We start from the raw sequence: 14792 nt of genomic DNA on the forward strand, positions 1-14792 counted from the left end.
GTCTACTCTTCCTCATAAGGGGACTGCCAGAGCAGAATCAATGTGAAACAGTGTTCACACACAGGATTTGAGCCCTTTTTAAAGATAAGGATTGTGACTAGCAACCTCCTGTACAGAGATTTCCTGTTCACACATGTGCGAGGCAGCAGCAAATTTACCCAACTGCCCTACCTGAAAGATCTCAAAGGATGAGGATGGGACAAAACTTCCCAGGAACTTCAGAAATTACAACACTGCACCACCAAAGAAAAAGAGAACCACTTCCAACAATCTGTCTTTGAATGCAGTGACTTCAGTTCCTTGACACAAGTTGCCTACAAGTGAGCAGGACCACAGTGGCTGTGAAGCCTGAGAATTCACTAGACTCCCACTCTCCTCCACACCCACACTGATGGTACCCTGCTGTCATTCTTCCTGCTCACCAACAGTCACTGAGCTTCTTAGGGGTCCATTCGCCCTCACACTCACAGCCACCATCACCCCAGGCCCACTTCGTCTCCCAACTTGTTTCACATTAAAGAATCATGTGGTCACTCAGCACTTGAACACAACAGTAACTTAAGACACATGCAACTCAGCTGCGCTTCTGATTTCTGAAAGGATTACACTAGTAAATATTTTGGGACAAGCGCAGTGGAATCCTAGGACAGCCAAACATATACACAGCCTAATCCCAACTGGCCTAATTGGCTGAGGTCCCCTTAATTTTTAAAGGAGCTCTGTTTGCTGAGGGAATACAGAATCAGACTGAAGTTAGGTGGAAACCACTTCAGCCACAGTAACTGCTGATAAGATTATTATTAGACAGGATGTCTGGCAAGTGGTTTTTACCTTAAATACCTGCCTTACGTAACTGGAATCTAATCATTTAAGTGATTATATTGCATTTTAAAGTATAATTCAGATATTCCTAATGCTAACTCCCTTTTATGAAAATATTCTAAGTATCCTAAATAATGTCTAACGGACAGAAGAAAAAGAAATTAGTCCTGCAGGACACATGTCACTTAGACTGTTGGCAACAAGCCCAACTTGATAGGGATGAAGGTGACTGTCTGCTAAGAATCCGGAACTCACAGTCAACTGTAATAGCTGAAGTGGCCTCCAGCAAGTCATTTCTCCAAGAATCGATTTCTTCCATCTGTGAAATATACACTTTTAGAATTGTTTTAGGCCTTTGGTTTGTAAATAGTAAAGAACTGCATAAATGAAAGTGACGTACAGAAATGAGAGGAAGCTGAGCCATGATAAAGTACATTTCAGCTTCCCAAGAGTACTTGGTGGCAAGTACACAGGGCTATGGAGCTATGGACAGCTGCCTTTAATTCCTGTATTTACCACTTACTAGTAGTAAGTGGGACCTTGCATGAGTTATTCCACCTCTCTACCATCAGTTTCCATAATAATGCCACCTATCTCATAGAACTGTTGTGAGGAATGTACAAGTTAAACTCATTAGATCAATACCTGACACATGATAAGCATTTAATAAATGGTAACCAATAGTAATTCAATCAAACAGACACTAGAAAAATATTACGGCTAGGATAATAATGGTGGGTGCCGCTTCCTGAAGAGGTCAGTGACCCATTTATTCATTGATCACCCAACCAAAAGTCAGGTAGTAAGCAGGTACTGTGTAAGACAATGGAGGACACAAAGATGAATAAAACATGGCTCTAGACTTGGAAAAGTTCAAATGGAATGAACTTTCAAGTTCAAATGGAATGATGGAGGAGACAGACGTGTGAACGGTAATCATCAGCACATGGAACAAGATATAATCAAGGGTTGTACAAAGTGGCTTGGGAGCCTGACTCGACTCTGCTTGGGTAGGTTGGAAGAGGCTTGACAGAGGTGGCAGCATTTGATCTGAGTTTTGAAGGAACAGTAAAAATGTGTTTGGAAAACCAGGACAAGGAAGAGTGTCTAGGCAAAGAAAAAAGCATGAAATACAATAACATATTAATTTAAAATTAAAAAAACAACAAGTGAAACTTCAAATGGCCGGGCGCGGTGGCTCAAGCCTGTAATCCCAGCACTTTGGGAGGCCGAGGTGGGCGGATCACAAGGTCAGGAGATCGAGACCACAGTGAAACCCCGTCTCTACTAAAAATACAAAAAATTAGCCGGGCGCGGTGGCGGGCACCTGTAGTCCCAGCTACTCAGGAGGCTGAGGCAGGAGAATGGCGTGAACCCAGGAGGCGGAGCTTGCAGTGAGCCGAGATCGCGCCACTGCACTCCAGCCTGGGCAACAGCGTGAGACTCCGTCGCAAAAAAAAAAAAAAAAAAGAAACTTCAAATGAATTGCTTGTACATTACAAAAGGAGAAAGCCACAATAAATAACATGATGGAATATCTAGCAGCCTGTGCAGAAGTGTCCAGAATCTCCTCCTGAGTGAAGGGCAAAGAGGGGTCTGAACCAAGGAAAAAACTGTCCTGTGCACTTCCTTCCAGCATTTACATGCAGGGAAAATCAACTTTCATTGACTGCTTAGAAAAACAACCAAGACTCAAAAGAACCAAGAGCTGCTTTTAAAGGAGAAAAGAAATCACGAAAGGGAACCCTGCAATCTAGCAAGAATCATGAGAAGGGAAGCCCCTTGGGTGTCTGCAAAGGCAGTTTTATGAGCCACTGTAGGAGTGAGAATGTCAAGTCTCTTCTTTCTTAGCATCTTCTTTTCTCCACCCAACTGCTTCTCTGAGCTCCCCAGCCCCACTCCGTCTTATCCTCCCTGAGTCTTCCCTACATCAGTAAATGGCACCACCATCCTCCAATTGCCCAGGCCAAAACTCTGAAGTCCTATTTTCCCCTCACCATCAGCAAGAGTTGTGAGTTCTCTTAAAAAAAAAAAAAGAGAGTATTCAGAATCCTTCAATGTCCTTCCATCTCCATTGCTACCACCATTAACTCTCTCGGGCTACTGCAGCAGCTTCCTGAACATAATTCTGCTTCTTTCTTTAGCCCCTTATGGTGCCCTCAAACAGCATCCAAACAGGTTTTATTATGCATGTAAATGACATAATGTCATTCCCTTGCTTCACATCCCCCACTACACTGGTACCCCACTGCAGTCAGAACTAAACCCAAACGACTATTGTGGCCCCCAAGACTCCCCATAATCTAGGCTTTGCATGAGTTTCCTACTGCCTGAAATGTCATTCCTCACAGGTCTTCAAAGCTTTTCAAAGGAGCTTTCTCAACTTTCCAATCAAAATTAGTTCCTTCCTTCCCCAAGTTGTTATCTATCAATTATCCTATTTCATTTTCTCACAGCATTTATTATTTTCAGAGATTATCATGTACATATGCTTATTTACCTATTTACTGATTATATCTGACACTAAATATAAGCTCCTTGTGAGCAGAAGCTGCATTTCTCTCACTCACTTGCATCAATGCCCAGCAGATAATAAGCACTCATGAAGTATTTTTTAAATGAGTGAATAACAGAATAGCATCGCCCACCCTAAAACTGAGATGAATGTCCCAATCCACCAAACCAAAGGGCCTGGATCAGCATTATTTTTTAGGTGTAGCGGACCCATCTAGAGGATAATGACTTTAAAGATATCTTAAGCAGTATCTCCCAACATCATATCCTGACTCTACTGCTATCGCCACTCTCTGAATCAAAAGAAGTGAACATTTGTGACAGACTAGGAGTTTCCTGGCACCTAGAGACAAGCAGCAGATGTCTGAATGATAAGAAGAGGTCTAGAGGAAGCAACTTCCCCAGGAAGCTGTGGGGAGGCCCTGGGCCTTCAGCTGAACGTCAGCCATTAAAGACTTCCACAAAGTATCACCATCAGACAGGCACTGCAAAGACACCAGGGAGGGAATACAGAATCAGACTGAAGTTAGGTGGAAACCACTTCAGTTAGGTTCTAGCCACCACATGGCTAGAACTTTTGGCCCTAGGAATTGCAAGAGACACTGGAAAAGGTAAACTATGAAACACTAAGTGCTTATGACTTCCTCAATTTACGGTTGCTAATTTCATTTCACTCTTCTGGGAGTTTAAAGGCATCTTCTGCCTTTTATGTTGGCAAGTGGGAGAACTAGAGGGGACTATATAGCCATGATCATTATCTACAGTTTTGGGGTAAGAGCTTGAGATATCAAGAGTAGCAAGCCAATCACAGAGAAGTAACTGGGCCCTTCCTGTTACAAATGTCTTGTCCAAAGGATTACACGAACTAAAATGCAGATATGGCATATTGCAAAGAAGTTACAAAATCCATTACAGGCAAGAATTTAAATTTAGTCATGCAATTACATTAACCCTAAACTGGAATAAAACCGGACGGTTTAACTATGTAAATGTTTTATTGAAATGTGATTTAAGCTGCTGCCCATCACTGGGGAACAATGACATCCTGGGACAGGAAATTAGAAGAGTTAATGCTACTAAGACAGATATGATATCTTCTCAACCCTGACTGCACTGATTTCTTCTCACCTGAACTTTCAATAATTCACATTTAATGAGACACTGCCACTGGGCTAGTCACAAAAGAAAATAAATCCCTATAATAAATCCCTTAAAGAACGTACAATCTAGCAGGGTAGAAAAGGTGAATATACAGTGTCCTTAAAAGAAGGCAATCTTAACTAAAGCTTAGAGGGTGGATACACTGCCTTTGGATGAAGGTTCCAGAACTCTTTCCTGAAGAAGACAACATAGTAGCCTTGGAGGATGGGTGGAATCTTGTCAGCAGAGACTACTGTAGATGGGTGGCTGAGTAAAGGGGTACGGAGAGAAGCACGTGTACTCAGGAATGGTATTACAGTTGGGGCACAGGATGTGGTATGCCAGGGCTAGGGAAGATAACTATCTCTTCAACTATAACTAAGAACAGCGCTTTTCTTCTCTCTTCATATTACCTAATACCAAGTTTGCTACATGGGGTAGGTCCCAAATAATACTTATTGAATAAACAGAGAAGTCAATCCAGAGATTTAAAAATTAAATCTATTCAATTCATTTTCACGTTGCTGCTGCTCCAGATGTTCCTGGGCTTTCCTTTAAAAACTGGGTCACAGTAGAACACTGCATCTCCTTGGTTATGGACAGACACAGGCGTTCTCTCACTCACAATATGGGAACATTTAAAGAAAGCTCACATGGCCAAGAGTGGTTGGGGTGACAAGTATGTATGTGGACATCTGGAAATTTGGAAAGTTTGAGAAAAGTTGTTGGGTCCAATACCTAGTGGATGTTGAAAAAAAAAGAAGACTGGTCTATAAATCAATTCTATTACTACTATAATCCCAAAATGAAGAGCACTAATACTCATAAAAATTCCAAGAAGCTATCAGTACCTAGAAATTAACTTGTTTTATATTTTCATTTTCAGAAATATATCCAGTGAATGTGTTCCCTGCCCTGCCAGTAACTTGCTGTGCAACTGCAGACAAGAAGCTTAACTTCCTGAGCCTCCCAACAGGGAGGGTGAAGAGAAGCTGACAACTGGAGGAGGGCCAGGCCTGTGGAGGTGGCCACACTCCCAGTCTGCTCAGATGCATTTGTGGCACAGGCGAGCCCCACACCTCCTCCGAGCCTCACTCTCTGCATGCATATCTGCTAGGCGGGGATGCCGCTAAAACACAGATCCTCTTCACAATTTTTCCAGCCATTTGTTTCACGATATCTAAGGTACCTTTAGGTTCTAAAATGTCCTCTGGATCTATTTTATGATCTCATCTTTAGATTTAAGGACAAAGCCTTGAGAGAAACATCTTCTTAAGTGAATCTAGCAACATGCAGGCTCCAAAAGCCATTTCTAAAGCATTAGTCATTAACAGCATAAATAGCAAACAAATAATGATTAGAATACAGAAATTAAACATTTAAAAAGCCAGTGGTTGCCAAATCATAGAACATATATTTATATATATTTTTATTAGTCATCATAAATCCATTACAAATCATATATAAACATATATATACATATATATATCCACATTTGCTTCTACAAACACACATACACACACACATACACACACAGTCTAAGGATTACTATAAAGACAAAAGGAAAGCTATTATATGCCTCAATGAATAATCTAAAGCCTAATACTTTATTTTTTTTACATATGTTTAGGGGGTATAAGTATGGATTTCTTACATGCATATATAGTGCATTGAGGTGAAGTCTGGGCTTTTAGTGAACCCATAACCCAAACAGCGATCATTGTACCTAATGGGTCATTTTTCAACCCTCACCCCCACCTCCCACTCTCCCACCTTTTGTAGTCTCCAAGTCCACTACTTTAAATGCAGTAGCTCCCATAGCTACAAGCTTCAAATTCACAAGTCAGTGTGAATTTTACTCTTGTGTTTTTATCAAAGACATATGTCTAGTGAACACATGGACTTTCCAATCCCACATATCAATGTTTAAAGTTTTATATAGTCTAAAACATGGCCATTCTTCAAAGGACAATAATGTTCTTAATGCAGATATCTGGTTATCTTTAGTGTTTAGATGTTTGATTTTTATAATTCTATATTATTTTTTAAAATATACACTCATGCAAACTCATACATTCAGACTAAAATACATATACTCACAGAAAGTGAAACCTACTCTAAGTAACTATCCAAGAATACATTTACATAATATGGGCAGGAGAGAAGAAGAGATAGGTCATTCCTTTTATAAACAATTATGTTTTGAGACCATTAAGAACATTCGAGTCTAACTGCTATAAACAAAAATCCAACCATAAAAAAGATCCATGTAGAGAGCTTATTACACATTTTGTTTTGACTTACTTTCCCTCTATTCTAGTCCACCTCTACCAATGATAGCAACTAGATGACATGTAAACTTCCTTTCAGCTCTCAATACTTTTATCTGCAAATTAAAGATTTATAATAATTAATACACTCTCTTGTCATCACGACCTAAAAATTTTCAAACTAGTCTTTAAATAAATCTGTGTTTGCACAAGTGGGGCAAAAAGAAAAGAGTCGGGGATCTTAATGCACCAAATGTGAATGATTAGTCTGTAATGTAACGCCGATGTTAATTTCTCAGAAGAAAGGTAAAGTAAGTAGCTGACTAGAATTTATAAAGAGAAATGTCGAATGGAGAACCAGAGCTAAATGTAAATCAGAAGTGAATTCTGTGTGCCCGATGAGCCACTCATTGACCTTGCCTTATAACTACCAATCAAGGCTTCCTGTTCGCCCTGGGCAATTTTTAAGCAGACTTAATGAAACAGTTACACATGTAAGAAATGTAAGCCCAAATCTGAGACGGTAACACTAATTTTCTAATAGTAAGGGTGTGATGTTATCCCCTGCACCACCTGGATACAATATAGAAATGTATAATAAACATTCTCCCAAAGTGCATTATTACCATTCCATCTGGGTATAGACTGAGATTGCTGCAGAGTAGAGCATTAGTAGAAATATCCCCCAAAATGTTATCCCCAAGTTATTGAATGTTATAATTTTTTTAATAAAAAAGAAGAAATCAGTGTCTTCAAGTCTTGATTCTTTAATAATAAGCCGCTTCACAGCTCCAGGAGTTTTGAAGTGAACACATCTCCTCTGGTAGCCCCTCACCCCCAGCCTGCCAGCGTCTATGCAAGTGAAACCTATGAGTCTGTCTTACCTGTAATCTGACTCTGTCCTTGTGGATTAAAAGGACTTGGTGCAGAGTTCAGGGAGGGCCGTGGGTTCTGAGGCGGGACACCTACTCTCATACTGGGATGAGGAATGCGCCCTAAATCACTGAGGCGGTCAGAGAACAAACTAGGTTTAGAGTCATCAAGCTTCTGTCTGTGCCCTGGAAATAGCAAATCATAAAATAAAAGCATATTAATTAGCTGAACAATTGACCATGCTAAATAGATATGTGAACATACAAACTGGGAGTTTAAGCCAAGGAATTATCAATATTAATATTTATAATGACGTGTCTACATAATGCCTTCCATTTCAAATTGCTTTATGAGCGGTATCTGGTGGCCAGCATTCCTAGCTGTGTTTTATAAATGGAGAGCTGAGGTCTCAGAGGGCAACTTGGAGTCAAGCATCAGTAGAGAGGCCGGATACTAGGCACCTTCTCTGGTCCTCTCAGTGAGAGAAAAAAAAAACAAACAGGAGAGGTGTGTATTGGAGGTGTTTGCTTGTTTCATGATGGAGGAAATCCCCTCTGAAAGTTCAGAGAGTCCATGCATGTTAGCCACAATGTCACAAAGCTGGAGCAGAGACACAGACAAACACATTTGTCAAAGGGAAATTTCCACGAAGACCATGGTGACTTTTCTTTAACGTTACAACTACTCTTTACTAAGACTCTTTTCTGGAAAATTATAACTCAAACCTAAAGCCCTCTAAGAAATAAAAAAATAGAAATGTAAGCAGGGAAACTCAAATTCTCAAGAGGAATCTGGATATTTTGTGATATGCCCAAGCTGGAAAGTGTATAACAAACTCTGTTAAATCAGAGAGAATGCTTTTTTATTTTAAATCCACTACTGTGGTTTTGGAAAAGAAGCTGAAATATACTCTTTAAGTAAACATGTGACTGTGACAATTCATTATCTGGGGGGGAAAAAAACCTTTCTATCTCTCTTCCAGTTTATTCAAGTCTAAAACCTAAGGAAATTCTGAGTATTAGAGAAATACGCAAAATTAAAATAAACCAAGGTATTAAGACTTCTTTAAAATCATCAAATCATTCTTAACAAGAGACATACTATTGTCTTGGTGCAAGTATAACAGAAAAGCATCTGAATATGGGTGTGCCATAGTAGAGTAAATCTATAGGGTGGTGCTATTGGGAACAGATGCAATGCCTAATAGAGAAACAGAAATGGACTGTGGATTCCTTCCTCCAGATTCTGTGCCAGTGAGGCCCTAGGGTGCTGCCCCAACATTTTAGTATAACTATTAAGTGACTGAAGCTGATTCAAGGAAGAGCCGCCAAGATGATGATGGGATTAAAAGTTTGCCCCTTGAAGAGAAACTAAGGGAATTAGAATGGTATCCATAAAAGAAAAAAACCTTGAAGAAGGTTTATGACAAGGCTTCAAGCATGGGAGTTTTTCACTACTCTACGGGTAACGCAAATGTCTTAGCTTCCACTTAATACAGAACAAGAGGAATGTATCAGGATAGGGTTAAATTGAATATTAGAATTTCCCAACTATAAGCTGTCTTCGTAAGACAAATTCCTTATTTTATTTGCCCCAAAATGTATTTTCCTGTCTCCTTTTTCATTGCCTACCCAGCCCAAAGAAAACAGATAGGAAGCCAAGGCTTGGTAATATGAGTGTAGCTGTCTCCACGGCCAAACGTGTTCCAACTAGACCCATTAACTGAAATGCACCCACCACCCTATTTCCTGCCAGTGCAAGATTTTGGGCATCTGCTATAACAGAGGGACTAGACCTAGGAGAAAAATGAACAGGGAAAATTAGAGAAATTCATTGTTAATGGTTGTTTTCTCGACCATTACTGTTTTGTATACAGATTACAAATAGATTTTAGATCCCTAGAGGACTTTTAGAGATGATCCAAAACAGCTCCTAGACCCTGGCAAGTAAAGTGTTCACCTATGAAGTGACTGAGTTGTGCAGAGGTAGAACAACTAGCCTATGGTCCTCGGCTGCCGACTAGCTCAGCCTCAACGAGGATATAGCCCTGGTCCAAGGTGACTGAGCTTTCCATTCATCATGTGGCACCATCAATGCTGGTATTCTAGCTTTCTCTTCCCTTCCTCTTCCAGCTGCCATGGAGGACTGAAAATATCCAGATCATATAGAGTGAGACACCTAAGAACTAAGCCCAGTGAGGTGCCAAGGCTGGCTTTCAACATAAGCAGAAGTAGCAACAAGGATTCAATTACAAAGTTAATAATTCACCCATTACCCTAAACAAACGGCTGTAGCCTAACTCACCAAACTTCCATCGGTACATCTTGTTGGGTCTAACTAGTTTCACAATTAGGGAATTATATAGTACTTGTCACAGATCCATGGAGTCTGTGCCTCACACTCACACACACACAGACACACACACACACATAGTATTGGTGTGGTGTTGATACAGCTGTAAACATTAACAAGAAAGCTTACGGAATTGTCCCTGGAAGTTATTTTTCTTAATAGGCCATATTTTTGGAATGGCAGGTTCCCTGAGGGCTGAGGGGAGGGCTACATGATCTTGCATGGTTCCTTTATACACTAGGACTTTACGTGGGCTATGGGTCACAAGAAAATTTAATAAGCTTTGCCTCTGCTTTCTATAGCCTTTTCATTAGGTTTTCCTAGAGGCTGTATGAGATGTGAGCTCAGACTGTACATGTGTGAGTACATTTTTACTTTCTCTTAGCCCAGCGCTTTCAGGAGTAATAAGAGGTTGTAGGCAAAAATAAAGGACTTAGCCTAGGACTGGTAAGTGTGAAAAATTTTAAAGCAGGTGAAATTTTAAAACCCTCAATGACCTTTTGGAAATTGTCTTCAAAGAGTGCTTCCAAGTATCTACAGGCACCCTAGAATAATTCAGGAAACATTTATCTGCAGATGCACACATACAAAAACATATGCATTTTTCTTTGTAGATATCTGCCCCTTCACAGCCACCACTGCAACCACAACAAAATGTACTCTTCATAAAGTATGAAGTACATTGAAGAACAAAGTACATTGAAGAGCAAAAGCCAAACAAGTTCTTCACATTTCAACTATGACAAATACCTGTTACCACTAAACCACATCAGGGTAACACTCGAATGATGGTCTGAAAGAGGGTGTACTTAAGTCTCCAGCACCCAATTTCTTCAGAAATCAAGAACATAGAAGACCAAGGACACACTGACTAAGTCAAGGACAGGGTACTATGTCATAGAGCAGTGAGGACTAAACCTCATCCAAAGGGCCAACAAGTAGATCTTCCAAGCAGGAGAAGTGTATGAAGAATGGAAAACTCCTGTATTATACTTGAGACTCTATGTAAAATGTATTATACTTGAGACTCTATGTAAAAATGCTCAGTCCTACTCTAGCTGAACTTTCTCCCAGAATCCTTCCATCCTTGCTGAATAAGAAAATTCCCTAGGGAGTTTTGAAACATATGGATGTCCAGGCCCCATATCAGATCAATTAAATCAGAATTTCTGATAGTGGGACCCAGGGAAAAGGTCTCTTTTTTTCAAGAGTTCACCACATGATCCAATGTGCAGCCAGGATTGAGAACCACTGCCCAAGGTGATCTCAATCTCATGCACTAAATACCACCTATTTATACCAATGACTCCCCCTTTTCTGGGTTGAGCCCTGACCTCTGTCTTGAGTCCCAGGTTTGTGTGTTCCACTGCCTACTTGACATCTTCCCTGGGATGTTCCAAAGGCATCTCAAATGCAGTATATTCAAAACAGAATTTTTTTTCTCCCCTACAAAAAAAATCCTATTTCTCTCTAATAGTCCCCCATCTCAGTAAATGGCACTAGCCACTCAGTTTCCTAAGCCAAAAGCCTAGACATTTTCCTTGATTTCTCCTTATCTCTCACTCTCCACATTCAATCCATTACCGAACCCTGTCATTTCTATCTCAACGCTGTATCTCAAATCAATTCAGTTCTCTCCATTTCTACTGACATAACCTTGGCCTAAGACTGTAGCATTTTTCTCTGGGTAGCTGAAAATTTGTCTCCTTTTCAGTTTCCCATCTCAAGAGCTTTCCATATTCCTGAAGTGCTCCCCCCTGATTCCTTGTAGGGCCCACTCTCTCTTACCCCTTAGACCTCGGAATGACCACCACCTCCTATGAGAGGCCTTGTCTGTCTTCCATAACCAAAATAGGTTCCCACCCTTTTGAGCACACCCTCTCTTTATTTTCTTTATGGCAGTCACCACAATCTATAATTATCTTGTGTATTTATTTTTGTCTCTCCTGTAAGACTGAAGTCTCATGAGAATGAGCCCTCTGTCTTGTTTACAGCTGTAAACTCACGACCTAGTTCAGTGCCTGCTACACAGTGGGTGCTCAGTAAATATTTGTGCAATAAGTGAATGAATGAATATTCTCCTCTTTTAGATAAATTTCTTGAGTGAAAGAAAATTTTCTGGTCCAGGATATCATATTATATATATCATATTCTTTCCCCAAAAAAGTTCTTCTTGTTTGACGATCTAGTGAATCTAGTGGGCAAAACCTTTCTCTAGAGACAAGCCCTTATTCGTGCTTCCTACAAAATTTTACTGAGGGACATTCGTTTAAGTGAAAACTTGCTTTCTTTCTGGAAAATCCTATCTGCTTTCACTGTAATTCTTAAGCATTGTTGAAAGTCACTCGGAATTAGAGAGATGAAAAGGGCTATAGAAATCATTTAGACTCTAACGTTTAAAGTAATATGCTTCTTTTATGGATGAGGACCCAGAGTGGGGACGTGCCTTACCCAAAGTCATACAGTTAGTGGCAAGACCAGACTCAGTTTTCCTCATTACTAGTCTGGGGCTGTTTTCTCTCCCATTGCCAACCAGCTTACTTCAGCTCATAATAGTTCAGCAGCAGTCATTCAGGGGAAATCATGATCAAAAATCAATTTAAAATTAAAAACAAAAAAGTGGTTTCCAGAAAAGATTTCTTTCAAAAAGTTGAGTGTGTTTAGCTGAATATGACTTTTGTTGCAATAAATTCAGGGGCACAAGAAGAAAGCATAATCAAAAGGTCACAGCATTCACACATCCTTAGAGCAAAGACAAATGAGAAACAGTTAAGTCCCTAAGCCACAGTCTAGCGAATCACCCCATTGTGCCCTACCCATAATGAAAGTTAGTAATACTACCATTATAACTTCTGCTTTCAAAAATCACACATCTGAAACTGACACACCAAGACTCTGAAAATGTGGTCTGTGCACTACGAAAGTAAACTTGACTCCGTGTGATGTGACGCATTTCGCCCATTTTTATGAAAGCTGATTGAGAAACATTTAACAACTTCGGAGAGCTACATGGCTCCCCAGCCAGAAACTTACATTCTCTGTACTATATCCACAACCTGATGCACTGCACCAGTCAGCACACCCTGAAGAACGTCAAAACGCACTTACAAAAAACAAAACAAGGCACCTTTCAGGAAGAGTGTGCCATGGGATGCCCAGTCTACCCTAATGCGGCAGAGCAGAGTCATTCTGCTGATCACTAGGGCACGATGTTTGGAAGCTCATCTTTTTGGAGTAGTATTTTGACTTGATTTTAAAAATTCCTTACGTATCTACTTGTATCCTAAGTATCATGAAAACATAATTTTTAAATAAAATAAAGTTTAAAAGAAGATCTGTAATAGAGCATCAATAAGGAATCAGTACCATGTCCATATTTGGGTCAGTTAGTGCAGCTAATGTGTACTGGTTACCTACTACACACAAGCCTCACTAGGTATTGTGAGGAGGAGGGAATAGAAAAATATATAAGACAATATCCTTGCCCTCAAAGAATTCACAGTCTAGTGGGGAAGAAAGCAATTAAATATAACTGAAAGACTGTGGTGAGGGCAATCACTAAAATGCCATGATTGCGGATCAGTTGAGAAAATCTGAATATGAACTATTTTTACATATTAAGAAAGTGGTACTTCCTGTGCTTATGTAGAAAAATGTCCTTCTTATTTAGAAGGGCTAACATATATTTAGGGATTAAATATCATAACGTCCAGTATTTGCTTTAAAATATTTGGGCAAAATAGTAGGTGAGGAAATATGCCCAAAAATAAATAAAAGGTGATGGGTAGATAGGATTGTATTCAATATAATCTCTATTTTTATGTTTGAAATTTTTCATAACAAAAAAATCTAAAAGTATTTAAGTATTATAGGAAGTACAGGGGAGCAATTTATTTTGACTAAGGGGAAAGAGAAAACCGTCACTGACAAGATCATGATGCCTGTCCTTGAAGGCTGAGTAGGATTTTGATAAGCAGAGAACAAGGAAAGTTAGCTGGAAGAAAAATGATGAAAACCTGCAATAAATATCTTGTGAGACAAGATGATGCTAAATATATATATATATACACACACACACACACACATGCACACACATATATACACATGTCTATATATGTATGTGGTATCAGTCTAAACAGATACACACCATTCTTCAAACCACTTTATACCTCTAGTCTTACTACTATACATTAATTCTTCTAAGCTATGCGGTACCTGTGGGAATCTGCCCTTTAAAGACAGTTCTTGGCTGGGCGCGGTGGCTCACACCTGTAATCCCAACACTTTGGGAGGCCGAGGCAAGTGGATCACCTGAGGTCAGGAGTTCAAGATCAGCCTGACCAACGTGGAGAAACCCCATCTCTACTAAAAATACGAAATTAGCCAGCCATGATGGCACAAGCCTGTAATCCCAGCTACTCAGGAGGCTGAGGCAGGAGAATCACTTGAACCCGGGAGGCAGATGTTGCGGTGAGCCGAGATTCGCGCCATTGCACTTCAGCCTGGGCAACGAGAGCGAAACTCCATCTCAAAAAGAAAAAGAAAGAAAGGAAAAAGATAGCTCTCTTGATGAATAAAACCACACTTTGGCAGTCCGGGAGCCTCATCCACCATGCATTCAGACTTCTCTGGAAGAGAGGAGTGACTGGGGAGACATGAGCTAATTTTGCTGTCACCAAGTATACAATTGAATAAAGTCTGGTCCAATACTCTAGGGCTCAAGCCACAGGATATAACAGTTTCAGAATGTTGTGACAATGATCCCTGGAGTATAAAGGAAGAGAGTAGAGGACTTGTATCAGAATTACTATTTCTCAGAGA

General features: G+C 40.0%; 1 protein-coding gene across 8 annotated transcripts in view; it reads right to left on the reverse strand.

Annotated features, from left to right (window-relative positions):
* The window catches only part of RUNX2 (RUNX family transcription factor 2), a 245892-nt gene that overhangs the window by 168106 nt on the left and 62994 nt on the right, over positions 1 to 14792 (reverse strand). For 5 of the 8 annotated variants that reach the window (XR_013417038.1, XM_028847502.2, XM_028847500.2 and 2 more), the window contains exon 4: positions 7631 to 7804. The exons of the other annotated variants lie outside the window; for them this stretch is intronic. Coding sequence is in view for 4 of the 5 variants with exons in the window: in XM_028847502.2 (XP_028703335.2) it covers positions 7631 to 7804 (174 nt within the window). In the remaining variant the exon portion in view is untranslated. The remainder of the gene's footprint in view (positions 1 to 7630; positions 7805 to 14792) is intronic. 8 annotated transcript variants of the gene reach the window in all.

This window comes from Macaca mulatta, chromosome 4 (assembly GCF_049350105.2).
Source record: "Macaca mulatta isolate MMU2019108-1 chromosome 4, T2T-MMU8v2.0, whole genome shotgun sequence".
Taxonomy (NCBI): Eukaryota; Metazoa; Chordata; class Mammalia; order Primates; family Cercopithecidae; genus Macaca; species Macaca mulatta.